Below are 20,046 nucleotides of genomic sequence, written 5' to 3'. Positions count from 1 at the left end.
ACTCCGAAAAAACAAAATAGGAGGGAATTGACTTGAAGGTATGACGTAATGACGTCATTCCAGCCTTCCGCTGAACTGATATTGATCATAGGTGGCTCCTGAATTCCGCTGCCTGTGAGACGCCGTAGCCATTTATTATTTTTGTCAACTGCGAATCCTCATTTCTCTCCTTGCCATCAACAACACAAGTCATGTCAAACTCACCTACAGCCGAGCCAATACCGCCAGCACCGCCTGCTGCTCAACAGCCGGTAGAGGCTCACGAAATCCCCGTTCCAGATGCCCCGTCCACGACCATTCCTACAGCGCCACTTGACAATCCCGAGGCGCAGACTCAGGCTCCCACTGCGTCGATAGACCCTAACAAGCCATCGAAGGAATCTGCCCCTACTGCTTTGCCTACCAACCCTGCTACCCACCCGGAGGAGCAGAAAGAAGCCATCAAAGAAGAGCATCCTCAGGTCATTAAGAGGGAAGTCGAAAAGACCAAAGCTGAAGAGAGGGATTTGAAGGGCGAGAAGCCGCAGGGAACGGTAGTGGCTGGTCTCGAAGATGACCGTCTTTGGGCCATGCTTCGACGGTTCGATGTAGTGAGTGCTTTTTCGTTCTTCCCGATTTGGCTGTTACAGAATTATGAATTGGGACAGGGCTGACTACGCATTCCCAGCAAATTACCCATGTCCTGCACCCTGCTCGTAACCTTCCCGCTGCGGAGCCTGACCTTCGTCCCTCTACACTTCCGAACCTCCCCTCCCACACAGATGTGCTCCGTTCCAACCTCGAGCGTTGTATTGCCGCCGTAGGCCCTTCGTCTCTACGAGGGGCACGCGAGCTTCAGCGCCTCATGTCTTGGTCTCCCGAAGAGCGTTGGAGAACTGGGACGTATTGTGTGGTGTACTTCACTGCTTGGATTTTTGGCTACGCTGTTGCCGCAATTATGATTTTCTTATCCATCTTGGTCTGTTTCCCTCGCACGAGGCGATTCCTATTCCCACCGGTGCCTCCTGCACCATTCACGCCGCCTAGTGCTACCGACCCCACCAACCAGAAGGGAGACGAAAGTCTCTTGGGAAACATCGATGGAAAGACAGTACATAGGACCAAGGCAGAACAGGCTGAGGAACAGGCTTTTGAAGCTACCTCGATTTTGAAGGCTTTCACCACCAGATTGCTCTTTGTAAGTGCCCTAAACCATCGGAAGGTCTAGCAATATGAAGCGCTAATCATTTATTGGTCGTAGGATGGCAAGAAGAAGGGTAAAGAGGCTGGGAACTCCAACGTCGGTGAGAAAGAGGAGGAACCCGAGTCATCATCTTCGGAGGACGAAGCTGCCGTCGAGACTGCCCCCGTTGACGGCAAACCCCAAGGCCTCGAATCTGCCGATATTGTTATAGGTGGTGAGAAAATCACGCCCGCTGAGCCCTTGAATGATAAGGAGAAGAAGAAGTTGGCTCAAAGGGAAGCGAAGAGGAAAAGGGATGAGATGGTTTCAAAAATGACCAAGCTGTCAGAGGATGGTTTGGGAACCGTTGCGGATTCTATCGAGCGATTCGCCAAGTAAGCTCTCGCAATTACTGAGCGGCAGAATATAATGGTCTTAACTTTTCATAGTGCTCTTTCCCCTCCAGGCCCTTACCCCGACAATTTCGCCAGGTTCAAGATTGCTGGCGCCTTCCTCATTCCTCCTGCTTTTCTTCTTACTTTTGTCCCCGCCTGGGTTTTTGGCCGATTGGCGACATTGGGTTTTGGTGTCGGCATGTGGGGTCAGCCCTTGATCATCAAGGGAATTAACAAATTCGTCGAAGTCGTTCCCAATTGGCAAGAACTGTTGGACATGCGCAAGTGAGTCGTCTTCAAAATGCTCTATTGAGAAGTGAGAATTGACTCTGGTTCAATGAAAGCTCGATTCTGTCTCGCGTCCCTACCGATACTCAGTTGACCTTGCACTTGCTGAGGGTCACAGAAGCGTTGGGCAAGCCCTTGCCTCGACCTCCGTGAGTCATGCGCTTGCTACTCTCCTCATTCACACACTTACCTTTCTCAACTCAAATCTAGTCCTCCCCCTCTTTCAGGTACTCCCAAAGTAAGCAAAAAGTCACAGCCTTGACTTATACCCACTAACACACCTTCACTCCCAATAGGAAGCAATTAAAGACACTACACCCGCTGCGGTCACAGCGGATGACGACGCCGAAGTCTTGGAAGCCGCACAAGAAGGTGCTACCGCAGAGGTAGCTGCCAAGACCAAGCACAAGACTAAGTCGCACATTACAGGTGTCTTTAAGAGTGCCGGAAAACACATGGCGGGATTTAGAGGAGACGTCAAGGTCGATGGGGCAAGGAAACAGGTGAGTATGGAGGATTGGTGGTACGAGTGGCTTGGGGGGCAGCTAATAAAGTTGGGGAAGATTGGAGATAAGGTGGATAAAGTCCTGTTCCGAGGTAATATTAAGGATGATGGTAACATTGATTGTACGTGTGTCGATTGGCACCGATCTGCGCGATTCCACTGATAGTGCTGTAGCCTACCCCGCAAAACTCAACGGTACCTCTGGTCACATTATTATTGACAGTAGAGAAGAGGGCATCTCCATGCCTACAATCAGTTTTGTTCCCGTTTCCGGTACAAAAGCGCATTTTGTACGACCTGTCGATGACATCGTCGAAATTAAAAAGGCGAGTCGGCCACATTTCCCAGTCCATCCTATCATATTTAGATTCTGACTTCTCCTTCAGAGCCACGTTTCTATGCCTCGTATGGCGCTTGGCTGGGCTTCCGGCGCGGATGTAGAAGGATTGGGCTTGACCATTCGCTTCAAATCAGGAGTGCAACAGGCGAAAGAATTTGCCGCCGGTCCTGATGCTCCGAAGGATGATGGAGAGACGATGCATTTCCGAAGAGTTGGCAGGCGAGAGGGGTTATTTACGAGGTTGATCAGTATCGGCAGACAGAGGTGGGAGGTTTTGTAAGATGGCGTTGACCTTGGAGAAGACAATGGGTGCCAAGAATAACTGTCTACTGCATAAATACAGTAGCTATTAGTGATTGGTTTTTGAACATGTAGCCCTATATGTGACTGCAGCAATTTGAAATTCAAATCTATCTGACAGTCAACGATTAACACCTGTAGATGATCTCTCTTCGACTTATTTCACCACAATGACCAGTAGTGATCCTTTTAGGGCCATCAAGGCGTTCGACGCGAGTTCATGACAATTGGCCGATGGGTATGGGTACCCTACAACAAGTCTAATCTCCCAACTCCATCTACTATCCCCTTGAGCAGCTCTTATCGTTAGGCGCTTGACACGGCTCCAGGATTTTTCCTCCTGTAATCCCACACTCGATAAAGCTGAGCGACACCAGTGGAACCAACGAAGAAGTTGACGGCAGCGAGGGAGTAGTTGACAGGGGTGATGACGAAAGAGTATCGCACCTGTACATATGGATTAATATTAGCAAATTCGTTACCCGATATCATTCCGAATGATTAGAAGCCATGAAAAGACGAGACCCACCCAAATGAAACCAGTCGCCGCAAGAGCAACATTTTGTGACACACTCAACTTCTCAGCCGGACGAGAAAGGTCTTTGACACCAGCAAGCACGAGACCCCATTTTGCGATAGGAGCCCAGAAGAAGATGGTCCTGCAATACAAACACTCTTGTCAGTAATTAACTCTTAGTGTGCCATCATTCCCCACAAAAATGTCGTTTCGAGATAGACATACTTGGGTCCAGCTGGGTGGTTAAGGAAAGCCTGGAACTTGGAGGTTGTTTGTTGAGCAGCGGCGTTTCCAAGAGGTGCTGACATGCTGGCCGATTAGGGAAAAAGGAACAAAAAAGAAAGAGATGTAAGATGTAAGATGGAGGATGTGTATGCTGGTGATGACCCTGCTGAGTGGGTGGTGGATGAAATCGGTGGCCGGAAACGGCAGACGGAGTGCCACACGCGGAATTATTTTCTCTCTCCCTTGTGGCGTGCGCCCGCCGAGTGCTAGGCTCGACACAAGTCTCGGAGACGAGCCAATGTCCGTCGAGGGGCTTGTGTCGAGCCTACACGAGTGCAGCCAATCCACTGCAGAGCCAATCCTTCATGCTATGACCGACGGGCGAACAAATAACTAGTACGTATACTAGTAGAAGATACGGTGCATGACTATGACATTATTAGAGGAGGAAACCACAGGCCCAATAAAGAGAAGGTGGTTATGAACCTACAAATCTACAGAACAGTTGTTCAGCTTGGTACTTTTACTCTTATTTAAGGCTTGGACGGAGCAGCCGCTTTCCTGGGAAATACAACTGTAGGGGCGCTACGACTTGGGGACTCCTATTGATTATTATTCTCAACCATACCGTGCAAAAGTTCAAGCAAAGTGACTAAGATATTGACCACTAAGGAGCTCATACGTTCTGCAGAGCTAGGTACCTATTATAATCAAGTGATGGAAAAGATTTCGCTTGTTCAGTCTTCTTCTTGCCACAGAACCCCTACTAACGACCGGCCATAATACAAGCAGGATGTATCAGGATACCCCAGAGATTGAGTAGTGTACTGGATTGAGCAGATATATGGCGTTTATTTAAACTGCAAAGAACGAAATCAAAGACGGAACAAGGTAATCAGCAGCAACGACGTCGGCAGGACGAAAGCTCATCCTCCTGACATGGTAAGTTAGCTTTCCATTAATGCGCGAGAAGACAACGACTGGACTGAAAGATTTGAGAGACAAGTAATAATACATTCAATCCGCCTATTCCTAAGCTACATGTTTGTTGTTTGTTTGTTTGTTTGCTTCTTACGATTCTGATTATTTCAGGACAATCTCATCCAACAATCAACCACCAAATTATTACAACGATTAGTGGATAGCCTCCTTGATCTTCTCAATAATACCCTTCTTCTCATGTGTACCCTCAGTGGTCCTGCCTGTATCAGTGTCGTGGCCACCAATGGCAGTACCAGACTCTCCGGTGGAGCTAGAGTGAGTGCCGGTGGTACCAGTCTCGTTGTATGTACCAGTCCTGTCACCAGTACCGTAGCCAGACTGGCCGGTGGTAGCAGTGGTACCATCGCGGCCGGCAATACCGTGAGAGGAAGTGGGAGTGTCATAAGCACCGGTGGTAGAGTGGCTGCCAGCGAGTTTGTTTTCAGCCTTTTCAGCTTCGTAGGCGGCGCCTCCAGTGGCACCAGTACCAGCGCCAGATGTAGCACCAGTGTGATGCTTCTGACCGGCACTCTCTACACCGCTAATAGGGTTCTTCTCGTAATTACCCTCTCGACCAGTAAGGGCGCTTCGGCCGCCGGGACCACTGGTGTTGTCCTTGAAGAGACCCTGATCGTCGTGGTAAGCGCCCTTGCCGAGACGGTCGGTGTTGGAGGTGAAGTCTTTGTCAGAAGTGGCAAACTAGTTGGCGTTAGTGGTGGCTGGGAAAACAAGGTTATCTGAGTTATATCAACTTACAATACCCGCAGCACCGCCAGACTGTTGCTTATACGGGTCCTCAGTACCGCTGTGAGGGGCAGTTCTAGAAGAGGTACCGTCATAGTTGTGAGTCTTGCCTGTACCGTGGCCGGTCAAACCAGAAGTGTTTCTCGGCTTGTCAGTGTCGAACTTGTCGGTGTTGGCAGCACCGCCAGTAACAGGTCCTTGGTCTGTAGATCGCTCGTATAGGGCGGATCCTTCTTCAAGGTGACCAGTCCTATCACGGCTGTCTCGAGCACCAGCACCGACAGACTGTTTGTTATCGAGCGCGCTAGGGAGACCAGAGCCGTAAGAGTCGGTTGTACCCTGCCCGCTGTTAATGATTATGTGGGGTGGGGAACGCAAGAAAACTTACAACGCCGTGGTTACCAGAGGTATCGTGGGAATGTGAGCCAGTATGGCCAGAACCGGCGTGCTTGTTCTCATGGTGGCCATAAGCGGCAGCACCAGTACCAGCGGCGGCAGCACCAGTAGCGGCTGCGCCAGTGTGGTGAGAACTGGTGTGGGAGCCAGTGCCGTAGTCGGCAACCTTAGCACCAGAACCAGTGGTGGAAGAAATAGGAGGAGCAAAGCTAGATTCATGAGCACCATACTGGATTACAAAGTCAGTCAACATGCTACCTGACAGAGAAAGATATCAACTTACGCCTGTTGAAGAGTGCTTATCGGTACCCGAGCCGATTCCTTGACCATGTCGAGAAGAGTCGAGTCCAGTAGTAGCACCAGAACCATAACCAGCATGAGTAGGATTACCACTACCAGTAACACCGCCAGCAGTTACCCCACCAACACCGCGCTGCTCGCCAGTCTGGCCAAATGAAGTACCCTGAGCCCCGATGGGTGCACCGCCACCAGTGTGTGTGCCGGGAACGTTGGTACCGGTGCTAGAGCTATGAGGAGCGGGAATATTCTCGTTGCCAACACCAGTGCCAGTGTAAGAGCCAGTGCTACCCGTTGTTCTGTCGGGGGTGCCAGTGGCGCCCATGCCAGATCGAACGTTCTCATCGTGAGTGATACCGCCATGGAGAGAGGTAGCCGGGTTGGTAGTGTTAGAGGAGTGGGTACCAGTGGTACCAGAAGTTGTGCTATCTTCGAACGGCTCTCGGCCTGTAGTACCGGGGCCGCCACTATGACTATTTATGAGCATCAACGTTTGAATGTGAAGTTGAATGGATTCAACTCACCTGAAGAAGGTCTTGTCAACCTTGTTCTCGAGCTTGTTTGTGATTCCAGACATGTTCGTGGATTTTGTATCTGTTTGTTAAGATGTTGATAATTTCTTGGATACTCAGAAGATTGTAAAGAAGACAAAAGACAAGTCACCTGCAATCTTTATATACGGTGTGACAGGTCACAGGCGGGGGGATGTTCTATAAATGACGTTTCGGAAAAGAGAGCATATGACGTGATGAGTGAACGGCATTGGGCAGACCATTGTAGTAGCACCGCAAACGCTTCCATATTAGAGTCCACATCAACGGGTAGAACCCATACCCGGCAAGCTAGGGAGGAGTATTTTGGCATAAAAAGCTTTGCGTAACCAAGAAGATGGAGCGAGATTACATGGAACAAAAATAACTGACGTCAAGCACCACCCGTACTACATGACAGGTCCCCGTGCTACATGATGCGTGATCTTCATCTGATAACCGTGCCTGGTGACAGTTCCTTCGTCATGGCTGGAGGAGAGAGGTGGAGGTTGATCATTCAGTATCCACGCCTCCTTCGGTGTTCTTTTTCCATCTTTTGGCCAGCAGGCAACGATGAATGCATACGTTAAGTCAACAAAGCAGCTATAATAGCAACTGTAGGTGACAAATTCTGTAAAAATAAATGAGAGGAATACTTGTAGCATGCCATGATAACTAAATATCAAGAAGCTAAAGACAGGCAAAACTGGTCATTCTACGCTTCAGCTGCAGTGATCATCACCACTAACTAAGCAACTACTGGCTCCTAGCCGGCCGAGGATGTCTCGTAATTGCGAACGAGTGGTGGGGAGCTGCCCGTAAAAGAAGGCAACGGAATACTACTAGGATTACTCAATTATACTGTTTGCTTGGTTCTCTTACTTTGAGTTCCATGATTCATCATAGAATGAACCGCCGTCAACATAATATTTTGCATGCACAAAGCTTTGTTGACACTTTCTGCTCATTGCATCTTTACCCAAGGAAAATGGGCTACTGCCATGCTACTTCCCAGTAAACATAAGTCTGGTCATCTCCGTCAGACCCTGAATTTCATTCTCTAAATCGACTGCCACTCGCGGCGGAAAAGGTCTGTTTTTGTTGTTCTCTGGGAAACTCCATTTGCTTAGCGCTTACATATGATCGAAGCGTGCTCAAACATTCCTTTTCCTCTAATGCTCTGAATGGAGCTGAGACACGAGACTTCCCACCACAATCAAGGCAATGAGAGTCCGTTCACAAAATATGTAACGCCTGACATGGTCGTTGATTAGCATCTCCCAAGCAGACCGGGGACGCACTTGCCTCTCCTGATTTCAACAAGCCCCTCGGATCTTGTTTGGTTTAGATAACTGAGACCGAAACAGCGTCAAAATGAATACACTTCGCCACAAGCGCAGTTTTCATGTCTAAGCCTCCACCCAGATCTCCTTTCCATCCTTATCTTTCTCAATCCTCCAGACTCCTTCTCCATCTTCATCCATCCTCTCTTCCAACCCTTCCTTCCTCCCCACACCTTCCGATTCAATTCTCTCCCCGATCTCTTTCACAACCGCCAAGCCTAAATCATAGAACCCGTCGTTCGTCTTTGGATTAAACATGCCCATATGCGCGGAAACTTCATCTTTGGCGAGAGAATTTGTGGCGGGACGCCACAGCGGGAAAAGGGGATGCGAGGCTGGTGGAAGAATGGCGAATGTTCGGCCAACTAAGTGAACAGGGGGTTCGACCGGAAGATGGGTGTAGTAACTGCCGTCATGCATCAGCAGACCCTCCCACAAGAAGCTGTACACATCCACATACTTCCTGTATAAGACGTTTTGTTCCCGTACCAACGCATCGATGGCCTCTAACCTCTTCCGCGATCCATCTTCATCCCATAAGTTCTTCACAAATGTCATGTGATCATAACCCCAGCGCCACCCCGTTATGAAATCTTCTCGCCTGTAGTAAGCTGTCCCAAGCGCTGCAGCACCCAACGCCGCAGCACCGAGACCATACAGGGTTTTGCTTGAAGGGGATGGTACAGACGATAGACTTGACCAGAAAGATTTTGAAGTAGCTGCCTGCTGCTCCGCGGAAGTAGACATGTCTGAAACGGTGGTGGTTGTCTCCTTTTTCTTGCCCTTTGTCGATGCGGAGGGTTGGGGTTTTGAGAAACCTGCCTCTGAGGTTGTACTTTCAGTCTTCTTGCCAGAGTTCCCGAATCCAAGACCAAATGATGTTGGCGACACCATACCGATTGTGGAGGCTATGCTGCGAGCTTGATCGAAGTAAGAAGCAGCCTGGGTGAGGTGGTGTTTCTGTGCGTTCGAAAGTGAGAGGTGTTTAAATATAAAAGACAAGCGACTTACGAAAGTATGCTATGGTTGTGAAGGGCGGCAATGAGCATGGTTAGAGGATGAAAATATGGCAAGACTTACAGGATGTAAACCAAGATACTAGGACAGGTGCGTTAGTTTTGGACTATCTGAATGGCTCCATACACTCACTGGAGTATCAAAAGCTAATGACCACCGTCTTTCTGATCAGCGCAAATCATACAGAGGGACGATAATGTTGATGTTGATTTACCGATAATTCCCACTACCCGCGGCCACATCGGATCACCTTCTCTCGTATTCGCAGCGATATCTCTCACAGTGTCTGCACACAACAGTCCTCCCATGCTAGCATTCAGTTAGACATTGTCTTTCGGATTTTTTTGGGTCTTTTTACTTACGAATGCCCCATTAGAACCACCTTTGCTTTACCCGCTCCGCCTCCTTGTCCATGATCGTTCTCAAGGTTCACCACCAGTTCCGTGAGCCAATCGACGAAGGCTAAGGTCGCCGCAAGCTACAGCGACAATAGAGTCATTACCTGCCTACTTAATCTGTATCTTCTTACCAGTTCCCCCCGTGTTTGATACATTGGAAATACCCGCGATTCGACTCGAAGGGAAGGATGAGTAGCCCGCAGAAGGTGACAGATGCCTACTCAATCGAATGAAATTGATCAGAGAGTCATGCAACATGATGCAAGGGTTTGAGAAATGAACGCACGTCCTGGGAAAGTCTCAAAGGTTACATCGTTTCCCTTGAAACTGATAAAAACTATCAGCCATGATCTATGAAGCTGAAGAATGGACACAATGCCTCACGCACCCGTGCACCCAAACGAGGAGCAATAGATCTCTCGGCTCTTTCGCCATACTAATAATGATTGAGCAACACGATCAGAGTGGTCTTGCAGAAACAATACTGTGGATAGCTGTATAGAAACAAGATCGTTCTGTAATCTAATCCCTGGTAACGAAACGTAAACAAACGAACCTCCCCTGGCTATACTCATTTGGCGCCCCGCTGGTGGTGGTATTTCTTATTAGTGATTGCCACCTATACGGAGTTCATTATATCTCCGCGGATCATGAACTTCTTGCAGCAATAATAATAAACGTCGATTCTCCGTGCCGTCCGTCAGACCAAGAATTGCGAAGAGAGATTGAAATGTCCAAGAACATTCATCTTCGTTTTTAGACCTCAAAAAAATCATTCAAAAGAGATACCACCATAATGTTTAGCGTAAAAGCAGTAGCGCCGTCCATTAGTCAAGCGTTCACTGAAATTGTGCCGTCAACACATCGCAAGCACCAAGCGGAACTCGATGCGATGGATCTCGACGAAGATGAGTTTGGTGGCGCTGGACCTAGCAAAAGGTCTATTGTTAGCCCCGGAGAGGTTATTACCAGCTCCAAGGAGTATATGAGGTAAGAGATGTCCAATGACCATTAAGGATCGTATTAAGCTATTTTTCAGAGGCCATGGAACTTATGTCGAGGAGAGCAATGTCGTGTCCTCTGTCGCCGGTACGATTGAGAGAGTAAATAAACTCATTTCCGTCAGGCCACTTCGTTCAAGGTGGGTACATCCTTGTGAACATCCATATGGAAAGGATGGCCTTGTGTCGTGCTAACATTTTGACTTCGAAAATTCAGATATACTCCAGAAGTTGGAGATCTCGTTATCGGTCGAATAGTAGAAGTGGGAGCGCAGCGATGGCGTGTAGATGCCAACGGGCGTCAAGATGCTGTTCTGATGCTCTCAAGTGTCAACTTACCGGGCGGTGTGCAAAGGAGGAAGATTGAGTCAGACGCTTTGAAGATGAGAGAGTTTTTGGCGGAAGGAGATGTGAGCTTCTCAGCTATGGCCACTGATTTGTATGCTGTTACAGGACTGACCGAGAAATAGTTGCTTGTTGCTGAAGTTCAAGCATTCTTTGGAGATGGAGCCATGTCATTACATACGCGATCATTGAAGTACGGCAAAGTAAGTATTTGTACGATATTCCAATAAATGTACACTTACACCGCTCTTGGCAGCTTCGTAACGGCTTTCTCTTGACCGTCCCTCCACAGTTAATCCGTCGACTTAAATCCCATTTCTATCACATCCCTCCTCCTTGTGGCCCTACAGGTGTCGACGTTATCCTCGGGTTGAACGGTTACGTGTGGGTGAGCAATGGAACGTCACAGGCGCGACGGGAGGGTGGTGAAGGGTTTGACTCAGAAGGTGTTTACAGTAACCAAAATGACGTGAGTCGCATAGTATCCCAGTCAGGATTGACTCTGACGGATACACTCGCAGGAAATCCCTCCGCAAGGCAGAGAAGCCATCTCCCTCGTTGCTAACATCATCAAGGCTCTTGCTAGCGAAGGTGTTCCTCTTACTGAGACTCTTATCGGCGAATCATACGCATGGGCGGAGAAAAATGTGCCATCCGGGTCAGGACCGTTTGATTCGGAGACTGAGAGAAAAATGCTTAACGAGATTGTCGGTTTGGAATTTCTCGAATTTGCTTGAGAATTGCATAGTGTATCTGCTTTTCCTTGGCACTGTCATATTTGATTGCATCAATAATCTTGACCTTGTGGCAATGGCATCAATGCATAAACAATATCGTAAACAATATCGCCTTTCGTCTTTCTACTGAACTGGAGGAAAGGTCCGAAGTATTAAAATCATCATCTATTCAAGACGGCTCTAACCTCCAATTATGTCGCGGAGATTCATCGAACTCCGTGATCGTCACTGATTTGTGCCGGCCGCTTTCTCGTCGTCGACCTCCGTCACTCCGTCTTCGCTATACATCTCTCATTTCTACCTTAAACACGTGTAAACACTATCAACAATGGCAGCTGCTCAGAGAATTTCCAGGCTGATAGGTATGTCCAACTTTTGAATTATTGGGGCTCGCAAGGCCGTGGGAGAATGGAAGGTTGCCGCCCGATCTCTGCCGACTTCCCGTGTGGTCTCATCTTCTGACGCAGGCCTGTGCTAACAACATGTCTTCCTATGAATCTAGTCCCTCTTGCTATTGGTGCTACCGTCGTCCAATCTGCACTTTACGATGTTCCCGGTGGATACCGTGCTGTGTTGTTCGACCGGTTTTCAGGTGTCAGGCCGGATGTGAGTGGTGCCCAGCCCTACAAATTCCTCTGTGGAATGCATGGGTGCAAGCGCTAGAATAAAAAAGATACTAGATTAATTAATCCGTGTGTAGGCTACCGGAGAAGGTACACACTTTTTGATCCCTTGGTTGCAGCGAGCGATTTTGTACGATGTGAGGATTAAGCCTCGAAACATCTCTACCACAACTGGGTCCAAGGGTAAATTTCTTCTATTATCTCATGATTTTATTTCTGATAAACTGATATATTTAATGTAGACATGCAGATGGTTTCTCTCACTTTACGTGTTATGTCTCGACCGGACATCGAGCATCTTTCGAAGATCTATCAGTCTTTGGGTCTTGAGTAAGCCTTTCGTTTCCTTGAAGCACTGTAGCAGAAGCTAATACTTTAGTATAGCTACGATGAGCGAGTTCTTCCCTCCATTGGTAACGAAGTGTTGAAGGCTACCGTCGCTCAGTTTGATGGTGCGGGGATTTTCGTATTTTCAGACGAGTGATCCTTGACTAACGAGCGGTCCCTTTTATAGCCTCTGAATTGATCACAAATCGAGAGATTGTTTCCGCTAGGATCCGTGATGACCTTCTGAACCGAGCAAAGGAGTTCAACATCCTTCTTGAAGATGTTTCTATCGTGAGTACGGTTTTTTTCCACGTCCGCTCGCCACTGACTTTTACACTTTTAGACCCACATGACGTGCGTCCCTCTGTACCTTTTCTCGCACAACGTGAATCGTGACTGACATGCTGTTTGATTAGCTTTGGCAAGGAATTCACCTCTGCTGTCGAACAGAAGCAGATTGCCCAGCAAGACGCCGAACGTGCCAAGTTCGTTGTTGAAAAGGCCGAACAAGAGCGTCAAGCTTCCGTCATCCGAGCCGAGGGTCAAGCTGAGGCTGCTAACACCATATCTAAGGCCTTGAGCAAGGCTGGTGATGCGTTTATCCAGTTTAAGAAGATTGAGACTAGTAGGGAAATTGGTATGTCTATTCTCTTCACGACTTTTCTGGCAGACCAACTTATGATTGGTCTCGAACAGCCAACACTCTTTCCCAGAACAAGAACGTCAGTTACGTCCCCGCAGCCAATGGCAACATGCTTTTGCAAGTCCCTTCTCAACAACAATAAGCTACAAAATGAACATAGTGAAGATGGAGACTTAGGGCACATTCAGATCTATAGTCCCGTTATGTATGATGCAAATTTGCCTCTCAAGCAGCTTTGAGCGCTGTACTATCCCATACTGCTAGTAATGCTTGCAATCAATCACATGACTCGTCAATGAGTCTTTTTTCGTCTATGGTTCCTTGTCATATCGATGATGACACACACCAAGCTCTAGCTTTTTTTTTGCAATACACCGGCCTTTGGCCGATAAATAATAGACGACCCTATGCCAATCAATCTGGATTCAATTGAGTTTCTCTCCCTTGGGGAGAAAAAGAATCTCAGTCGAGAGTTGTTGAAAGCATTCTACATGCTTCCAATCTTTGTCCTGGTAGTCTAATGATGCGTGGTACGTAGAGCTAGTAGCTGCCACAATATCCGTCGAAAGACGGAATCCTTACGTCACTACTCATGTGTCGGGGAATATCTCTCGCTGCTCGCTCTTCGTCTTCGTTTCAGTTAGTAGTGTCAGTCGCATTGGCTCTAGTATTTATTCTCAATCTTTTCATCTGACTATATATTGGTATTGGTCCTGTAGATCTTTGCAGACAAAGCTCCAACGCCAATCCAGAATGGCCCTCTTTCCATCAACGCGATCTCTTATTTTCCCTCAATTTGAGACCTATCGCCTTCGCTCTCTTGATCCCTCCACTGACCTCTCCTTTTCCCCTCTGCCCCAACCTGGGGCTACCCAGAGTCGGATGGGATATAACCAGCAGCATTTGAGCTTTAAGGAGGTCCGTTCACGTATAGGATGGGACCATTTGAGCGTCTCTGGACGACGAGGGGTATATATAGATAAAGTATGGGGTGTGGTAGGATTTGTCATTCAGGTGAGGCTGTGCTTGTTTCACTGTCTCTTGAACTTTCAGCTGACAAACTAAAACAGGATGACTTGACCCCGACGTTTGTTAAGCTTGCAGACCTTCCTGAACCTATATCCATCTCTGAACAACAATCAGAGTTCCCTTCTGTGTTACCTCTTTCCTCAACTCAATGGGCCATCTCAACAGGCAACGGCTCCATCTATATCCTTCAATCGTCATCCCCCGAAAGTGAAAACTTTACAGGCGAAATAATAGCAAGATATGACTTGCACGTGGACGGACAAAGTGGAGTTGAACCTGCCCCTTTCCTACTTCGCGCCCACCACGACCTTTCGGACAGCGATGTGCGTCTGCTGCTCACCAGATCTCTTCATCCAAACCAGGGAAAGGTAGGATATAAATCCGTTCAATCAACCCAGTTTCAATTGCTTGAAATCTCCCTGAACCCATCAGTCCGCAATGGTGTGGATAGCCAACCAGGCAAGCTTGAGGTCAAATGGGCTTTGCAAGGCAAGGATTTGCCTGTATGGTGTGCTTGGCAAGAAGATGGTTGGCTTATCCTTGGAGAGGAAGAATTCAGAGAAAAAGTCGATGAATCAGGTCAAGAGGAAACTGAAGACGAGAAAAGCAAAAGGGAAAGAGAAGAAAAAATCGCGAGGCTCGGCCTTGGTGCAAGTCTACCTGCAGATGAGTCTGCTCTCGTCAATGACAAAAAGGACGAGTCCATGGAAGTGGACGAGGCGAGAGGAAACCCATACTCCTGGACGCAAGATGCGGAGTATCTACACTTGACCATTCCAGTTCCGGACTCTGTTTCCAGAGCAGTTATCAATATAGGCTTCACTTCGACCAACTTTTCCTTTACCCTCTCACAAACCCCATCCGATTTATCACCTCAACTTATGGAATTGCTGAGTAAACCTACAAGACAACTGTGGACCTCAATAGACGTCGATGCCTCTACGTGGACCTTTGACTCGTCCAAACATATCATCGAAGTCGATCTAAAGAAGATCGACGAGAACACCCGCTGGCCATCTGTCTTTTTTCCTGCCGAAGATGATGATGATGCTTATGAAGAAGTGCCCGAGACACTCTCTGCCTCAACTCTTGCTGCTGTGCGCGAAACATTTAATACCATCAAGACACGAGGCCCGGACGAGCCTGAGATGATGCACCCTGCGATGCCAGCACTCTTGAGAGAAGAGATGGATTTTGACTTGGATGATGGCGAGGACTTCGGGGAGGGCAGCGGTGCGTATGGCGAACTCGGTGGGGGAAACAGAGTCGGAAGGGATGTGCTTGTAGGATACGTTGAGGCTGGGTCCGGGAAGGCTAGTTGGTCCAAGTCGACCAACTCTGTCTTGTCCGTTCCTATCAATGGATCGGACGGTAACAGTATCATTGTTAAGCAAGCTGTCGACGGATTGGTTTTCCGCCCAACAACAGATCTTAGCAAGAAGCCTTGGACCCATATCTCCACCAACCCGGCACTTGCCTTTGTCATCTCCAGCAAACATGACCTCCGTTTTGTGCGCCACCTTATCACCTCCCCCACCTCCCACGACCCAACTTCCCCCTCCGCATTCAAGAAGCCCAAGATCGATCCTGAACCGGTACAATCCACCGTGCTCGCTTTCGACTCTGGTTCATCATCCGCTGGTCAAGGAAATGTGTACATCTATTACCCAGCTACAAGCAAGACTAATGCTCAACAAGGTGTTTTGAGCATAAGTGGTGGAGAGAGGGGAGCGTTGTTGGGGGTAGGATGTGTCAAGGTGGACGGAAAGGATGTGGTCGTGGCGTTGTGTGAGAATGAGCTAGTAGTGCTCAAGGGTGTGTTGTGAAACAGCCAAAAATGGGCTTGGAAGTCACCCCTGTCTGGCCAAGATGCTATAATTTAAGTTTATCACTTACGCGCTCTTAAATAACAGTGGCAGGTTAAGAAACGATGGTCGTCTGTCTCATGCAAGCGGAACATCGTTGAGTAAATCGAGAGTATCGTCCTTCTAACTTCGATTAATATCAGCAGCCTTTCAAATTATCGGTGTCTGTCCATGGCTAATGATGAAAGGCCTTTGTCTAAAGAACATATGTGAATACTCCGAAAGCTGCGGCAGAAGGATATCTAGCTCATAAATATTACCAATTAATGCTGGACCGTCTATAGACAACCTTACTTATGATCCGATCTCTGTAAAACATGACCTTCAATGATTTCAACAGGATTACCTTTAGCGAGTCTAACCTATGAATATCCATTTAGGATATTTCCCTCTTTCATGACTAGAACAGGATCGTAGCAGACTAGTGAGCCGTTGCATGCTAAACAAGGATGGAATCAATAACCACAAAATGTCACAGCCAACCAAGACCAAAACCAAAATTCCTGTTAAGTCGAAGAAGAATCTAAGCATTCATCATTTCCTCCTCTTCCACCACAACTTTTATTCTCTTCACACCCTCCCCTCCTACTACGGCATCCCCTTCACCATTCTCAGCATCCACTTCCGCCTTCCTCTTCTCACCAAGGCTCTTTGCCCTCGGCGCGGGACCCCAATTCGGTAAGGGGTTGACTTGGTAAAATGTTTCTTTACCTTGTCGTTCCAGAGAAGCGTCAGGGTGGGGAGTGAAGTCGATCGTGTGAGTGATAGGCTTTGCCAAGATCTTCCTAGCGGGCGATCCCTCTGCAATTTTATCCATCCTCACAGGATTTTCCTTTGCTTCTTCTCGCATGATGTCGTAGATGAATGAACGAGGCGCATCAGTCTTGACGGCACCAGGGGAACAGTGGGAACGGGAGATTTTATAACCTGCGTTAAGCAAGGCGGAGCTGCATGAGAGGTCAGCAATTACAACGGGTGTCAATAATATGACGTACAGAATCTTGTTCATAGGTAAGGAAGGGGCGTGTACAGATTTGGCGATTCGGTTGGCAGTGAAGAACCAAGGATGGGGCAATTCTTGAGAAGCCAACGTCAACATTCCCAACATCCTGTTGTACGTCTTGTATTCCTTTTCTGTGCTCTCAATTTCCTTGATGACACGCTTGGCGAACTCGTTATCTTGCAAGGGACCAAGCCAAAGAGGTCCACCAAGCTAAATAACAGCTTTAGTTTTTGATCGAGATTGAAGAGAGATTACACTTACGTGCATAGTCCCTCCGCATTCCTCACAAGCAGACCCGTTACCGGCCGTGGGCCCTGCAACAGTCTTAAATGCGGTCATCTCCTTGCCCTTGGCGGTTTCTTTAGAGATGACCTTGCCGAACGGTTGGTTGACAGCTGTTTGACAGTATTGGCAAGTGAAAACTACACCAGTTTGGCTGGACAAAACAATGGTTAGAAGGGGCGAGAGGCGAGCAGCAGCGTAAAACCTACCTAGCAAGGTGTTTGACCTGTTCCGGCCTGGTGTCGATCCTTACAAACAATCTCACATAGAAATCGATTGAAAATGACAAAAGAGGTGTGATGTATCTCCCGTATCGTGCCGCAACGCTCGCCAGAGAGTGCATCACAAGCCTCAACGCAGCTTCATGAGTGTACTCGGCGTGAACGTTTGTGCCTCCATAGTTGGAGTAACACTTTTCGGGGTACTGTTGACCAGCAAGCACGGCGAGGTCGGTACATGTGATGGCGAGGAGACCACCATCGGAAATACAGCCAATGGCGGCATCGAGGAAGGGAGCAGCAGTACCATAGGGGTCGAGGTCGACAACGTCAACACGGGCAGAGGGTCCAACGGCGGAACGGTGGTTATACATGAAAGCACAAGCATCGCCCTCGTTAATCTTGACTCGTCCTCTACAACCTGGCCTTCGACCAACTTCATCCTTCACTTCAGGCTGAACTTCTTGCTTCTTCTCGACGTGCTCGACGGCTCCACCCTCCTTAATCTCCTCGTTTGCCTCGTCTCTGGGCATTTCAACAACTTCGGCCTTGGGTTCTTGCTCTTCCTTCACAGGCGCCTCGTAGTCCATGCCTACACCGTTAAATTCTACGTTTCTCCTCATAGCTTCACAAGCAGAAGGTGAAAGGTCGTTGGCAAGGACATACTTAACATTGGGAATTTCTTTGGCGTATCGGATGGACCGAAGACCGGTGGCAGCAAGAGCTTCAAGAATGTTGATGGAAGGCGCCCGGAATTTGCTCTGGAATTACAGGTCAGCCGGAATTCTAGGGGCGTTTTAATGTAACTCACAACTCCAGCACCGTTTGAAGGCCCTGCAACGGGTTCCTCACCTTCCTTCACCTCTGCCAAAGCATTACCCTCAACTTCCATAGTCCCCTCCTTCTCTGCCTTCTCTTCTTCAGCATCAATAGTAACGGCTTTGGCTTCCCCCTCTGTTGCCTTCTTGTTCTTCTTCTTCTTAGGCCTAGGTTTTCCGCCTCTTCTCTCCAGTCTGATTCTCCACTTTTCTTCAAGTTCTTCTTTCCTCATTTCATTCCATGCTCTGATTACCGCCACACTCATATCTCGGTTGTAATGCTGGACTGGGTTGAGGAAAGCGCCTTCATTTGGGAGAAAGATGGTCGTTGTTGATTCCGTGTGCAGGCTGTGGTTGTCTGGATGGGGTTCCTTGAGAGGGACGGTGTATCGTGGCTGAGTGGTCATTTTGCGTGAGGATATACGTGTTGCTGTTGCAATGAATTGACGTGAGCCGAACGATGGGCGAGGCATGCAAAGATGTTTCCCGTTTACAATGATCGCCAGCTCGCTTGCATCAACATTCTTACTTTGTTCGAAATTTCAGAGGAGTTGATATTTACGTAATTCCAGAAAACAGTTGCTGTTAAACGTTACGTAAAATGACCCTGTTAATTAAAAATAGTTACGTGTTTCTGTCCTAAATGAGGTATCAAGTCGCGTCGCCATCACCCATTTCGCGTCAACTTCTTTTATCCCTTTTGTCTTCCCAACTATCACACCCAGAAAATATTATAATCATGGTAAGGACGTAACCTTCTAGTAACCTGTGCATAAGCTGATATATATCTTGCAGTCCATTGTGAGCATAATCAACGGCGCAGAGCTTCACAGAGACTGATCAACGTCCAGGTAAACATTCGCAACATCGAGCTCCTTAATAACCCCGCCAAGTTTGACGATCCATACAACTTTAGGATCAAATTTGAAGCCATCGCACCTTTGGTAGAAGGTCAGTTAATCTGTACCGAACTGGACGAGCCTTGTAATGCGACCTTGCACGCCTCTGCCTGTGGTAATAGGGCGGGAACGTGCTGTAAATAGCTGCTGACGTCGGGACGCGTAGACTTGGATTGGAGGTTGATCTACGTTGGAAGCGCTTCTTCTGAGGAATTTGACCAAGAACTTGATAACTGCTCTGGTAAGTTCCACGTCTCCGTCCCCCTTTAACCAACAAAATGCTGATGCATTTTCGTATTTCAGTTGGTCCTATCCCCGCCGGTATAAACGCTTTCGACTTTTCAGCCCCTGCTCCTGCCCACCATCTTCTCCCCTCCGTCGAGCCAGATGAGATTCTCGGAGTGACTGTTATAATCATCACCGCTTCATACCGTGAAAAGGAATTTGTCAGAGTGGGATACTACGTCAACACGTACTACGAGGACGAAGAGTTAAAGGAGAATCCTCCGAGCGTAGTGCAATGGGATAAGCTCCATAGGAACGTATTGATTGAGAAGCCCAAGGTTACTAGGTAAGTCTGCCCCACATCTTTATACAGATGTGGCTAATAAACAAACAGATTCCAAAACAACTGGGACTCTGCCCCTCAATTAAATACTTTCGACGGCCAACAACCTGCGGCTGAACTGCCACCTTCGGGCGGTAACCCCGAACTCTTCAACGCGCCTTTACCTCCACCTGTCCAACGAGCGACCGCCGCCGGAGGAATGGATGTTGATCAACCTATGGCATAGGAACATTAGATGTACAAGATAAAA

The 20,046-nt window shown here is 48.1% G+C and overlaps 9 protein-coding genes across 9 annotated transcripts; 5 read left to right on the top strand and 4 right to left on the bottom strand.

Annotated features, from left to right (window-relative positions):
* Positions 1–191: 191 nt before the first annotated feature.
* Positions 192–2,970, top strand: CNBA0810 (hypothetical protein; the record flags this gene model as incomplete). The annotated part of the gene is made up of 9 exons (XM_772985.1): positions 192–590; positions 668–1,177; positions 1,241–1,557; positions 1,612–1,842; positions 1,902–1,994; positions 2,056–2,083; positions 2,142–2,472; positions 2,525–2,676; positions 2,737–2,970. 9 exons carry the CDS (start codon positions 192–194, stop codon positions 2,968–2,970), a joined length of 2,295 nt encoding a protein of 764 aa, XP_778078.1.
* Positions 2,971–3,296: 326 nt separating this feature from the next.
* CNBA0800 (hypothetical protein) lies at positions 3,297–3,815 on the bottom strand (the record flags this gene model as incomplete). Its single annotated transcript, XM_772984.1, has 3 exons — positions 3,297–3,437; positions 3,520–3,649; positions 3,733–3,815. The coding sequence occupies 3 exons, from the start codon at positions 3,813–3,815 to the stop codon at positions 3,297–3,299; spliced, it is 354 nt and encodes a 117-aa protein (XP_778077.1).
* Positions 3,816–4,866: 1,051 nt separating this feature from the next.
* On the bottom strand, positions 4,867–6,727 carry CNBA0790 (hypothetical protein; the record flags this gene model as incomplete). Its single annotated transcript, XM_772983.1, has 5 exons — positions 4,867–5,412; positions 5,470–5,796; positions 5,846–6,082; positions 6,137–6,617; positions 6,675–6,727. 5 exons carry the CDS (start codon positions 6,725–6,727, stop codon positions 4,867–4,869), a joined length of 1,644 nt encoding a protein of 547 aa, XP_778076.1.
* Positions 6,728–8,089: 1,362 nt separating this feature from the next.
* CNBA0780 (hypothetical protein) lies at positions 8,090–9,873 on the bottom strand (the record flags this gene model as incomplete). The annotated part of the gene is made up of 10 exons (XM_772982.1): positions 8,090–8,429; positions 8,484–8,983; positions 9,035–9,043; positions 9,104–9,121; positions 9,173–9,186; positions 9,255–9,349; positions 9,403–9,518; positions 9,570–9,655; positions 9,725–9,765; positions 9,827–9,873. 10 exons carry the CDS (start codon positions 9,871–9,873, stop codon positions 8,090–8,092), a joined length of 1,266 nt encoding a protein of 421 aa, XP_778075.1.
* A 361-nt stretch (positions 9,874–10,234) lies between these two features.
* CNBA0770 (hypothetical protein) lies at positions 10,235–11,521 on the top strand (the record flags this gene model as incomplete). The annotated part of the gene is made up of 6 exons (XM_772981.1): positions 10,235–10,428; positions 10,478–10,579; positions 10,657–10,849; positions 10,910–10,987; positions 11,041–11,253; positions 11,306–11,521. The coding sequence occupies 6 exons, from the start codon at positions 10,235–10,237 to the stop codon at positions 11,519–11,521; spliced, it is 996 nt and encodes a 331-aa protein (XP_778074.1).
* Positions 11,522–11,849: 328 nt separating this feature from the next.
* CNBA0760 (hypothetical protein) lies at positions 11,850–13,256 on the top strand (the record flags this gene model as incomplete). Its single annotated transcript, XM_772980.1, has 9 exons — positions 11,850–11,883; positions 12,024–12,127; positions 12,222–12,327; positions 12,387–12,474; positions 12,529–12,596; positions 12,659–12,762; positions 12,815–12,825; positions 12,888–13,108; positions 13,168–13,256. The coding sequence occupies 9 exons, from the start codon at positions 11,850–11,852 to the stop codon at positions 13,254–13,256; spliced, it is 825 nt and encodes a 274-aa protein (XP_778073.1).
* A 611-nt stretch (positions 13,257–13,867) lies between these two features.
* CNBA0750 (hypothetical protein) lies at positions 13,868–15,969 on the top strand (the record flags this gene model as incomplete). The annotated part of the gene is made up of 2 exons (XM_772979.1): positions 13,868–14,128; positions 14,185–15,969. 2 exons carry the CDS (start codon positions 13,868–13,870, stop codon positions 15,967–15,969), a joined length of 2,046 nt encoding a protein of 681 aa, XP_778072.1.
* Positions 15,970–16,531: 562 nt separating this feature from the next.
* On the bottom strand, positions 16,532–18,736 carry CNBA0740 (hypothetical protein; the record flags this gene model as incomplete). Its single annotated transcript, XM_772978.1, has 5 exons — positions 16,532–16,955; positions 17,004–17,221; positions 17,273–17,447; positions 17,503–18,272; positions 18,323–18,736. 5 exons carry the CDS (start codon positions 18,734–18,736, stop codon positions 16,532–16,534), a joined length of 2,001 nt encoding a protein of 666 aa, XP_778071.1.
* A 332-nt stretch (positions 18,737–19,068) lies between these two features.
* CNBA0730 (hypothetical protein) lies at positions 19,069–20,022 on the top strand (the record flags this gene model as incomplete). Its single annotated transcript, XM_772977.1, has 6 exons — positions 19,069–19,071; positions 19,125–19,130; positions 19,181–19,280; positions 19,395–19,469; positions 19,532–19,799; positions 19,848–20,022. 6 exons carry the CDS (start codon positions 19,069–19,071, stop codon positions 20,020–20,022), a joined length of 627 nt encoding a protein of 208 aa, XP_778070.1.
* Positions 20,023–20,046: the final 24 nt, after the last annotated feature.

This window comes from Cryptococcus neoformans, chromosome 1 (genome assembly GCF_000149385.1).
Source record: "Cryptococcus neoformans var. neoformans B-3501A chromosome 1, whole genome shotgun sequence".
Lineage (NCBI taxonomy): Eukaryota > Fungi > Basidiomycota > Tremellomycetes > Tremellales > Cryptococcaceae > Cryptococcus > Cryptococcus deneoformans.
Note: the sequence above shows the minus strand (reverse complement) of the source record. Positions and strands in the feature narration are given on the sequence as shown.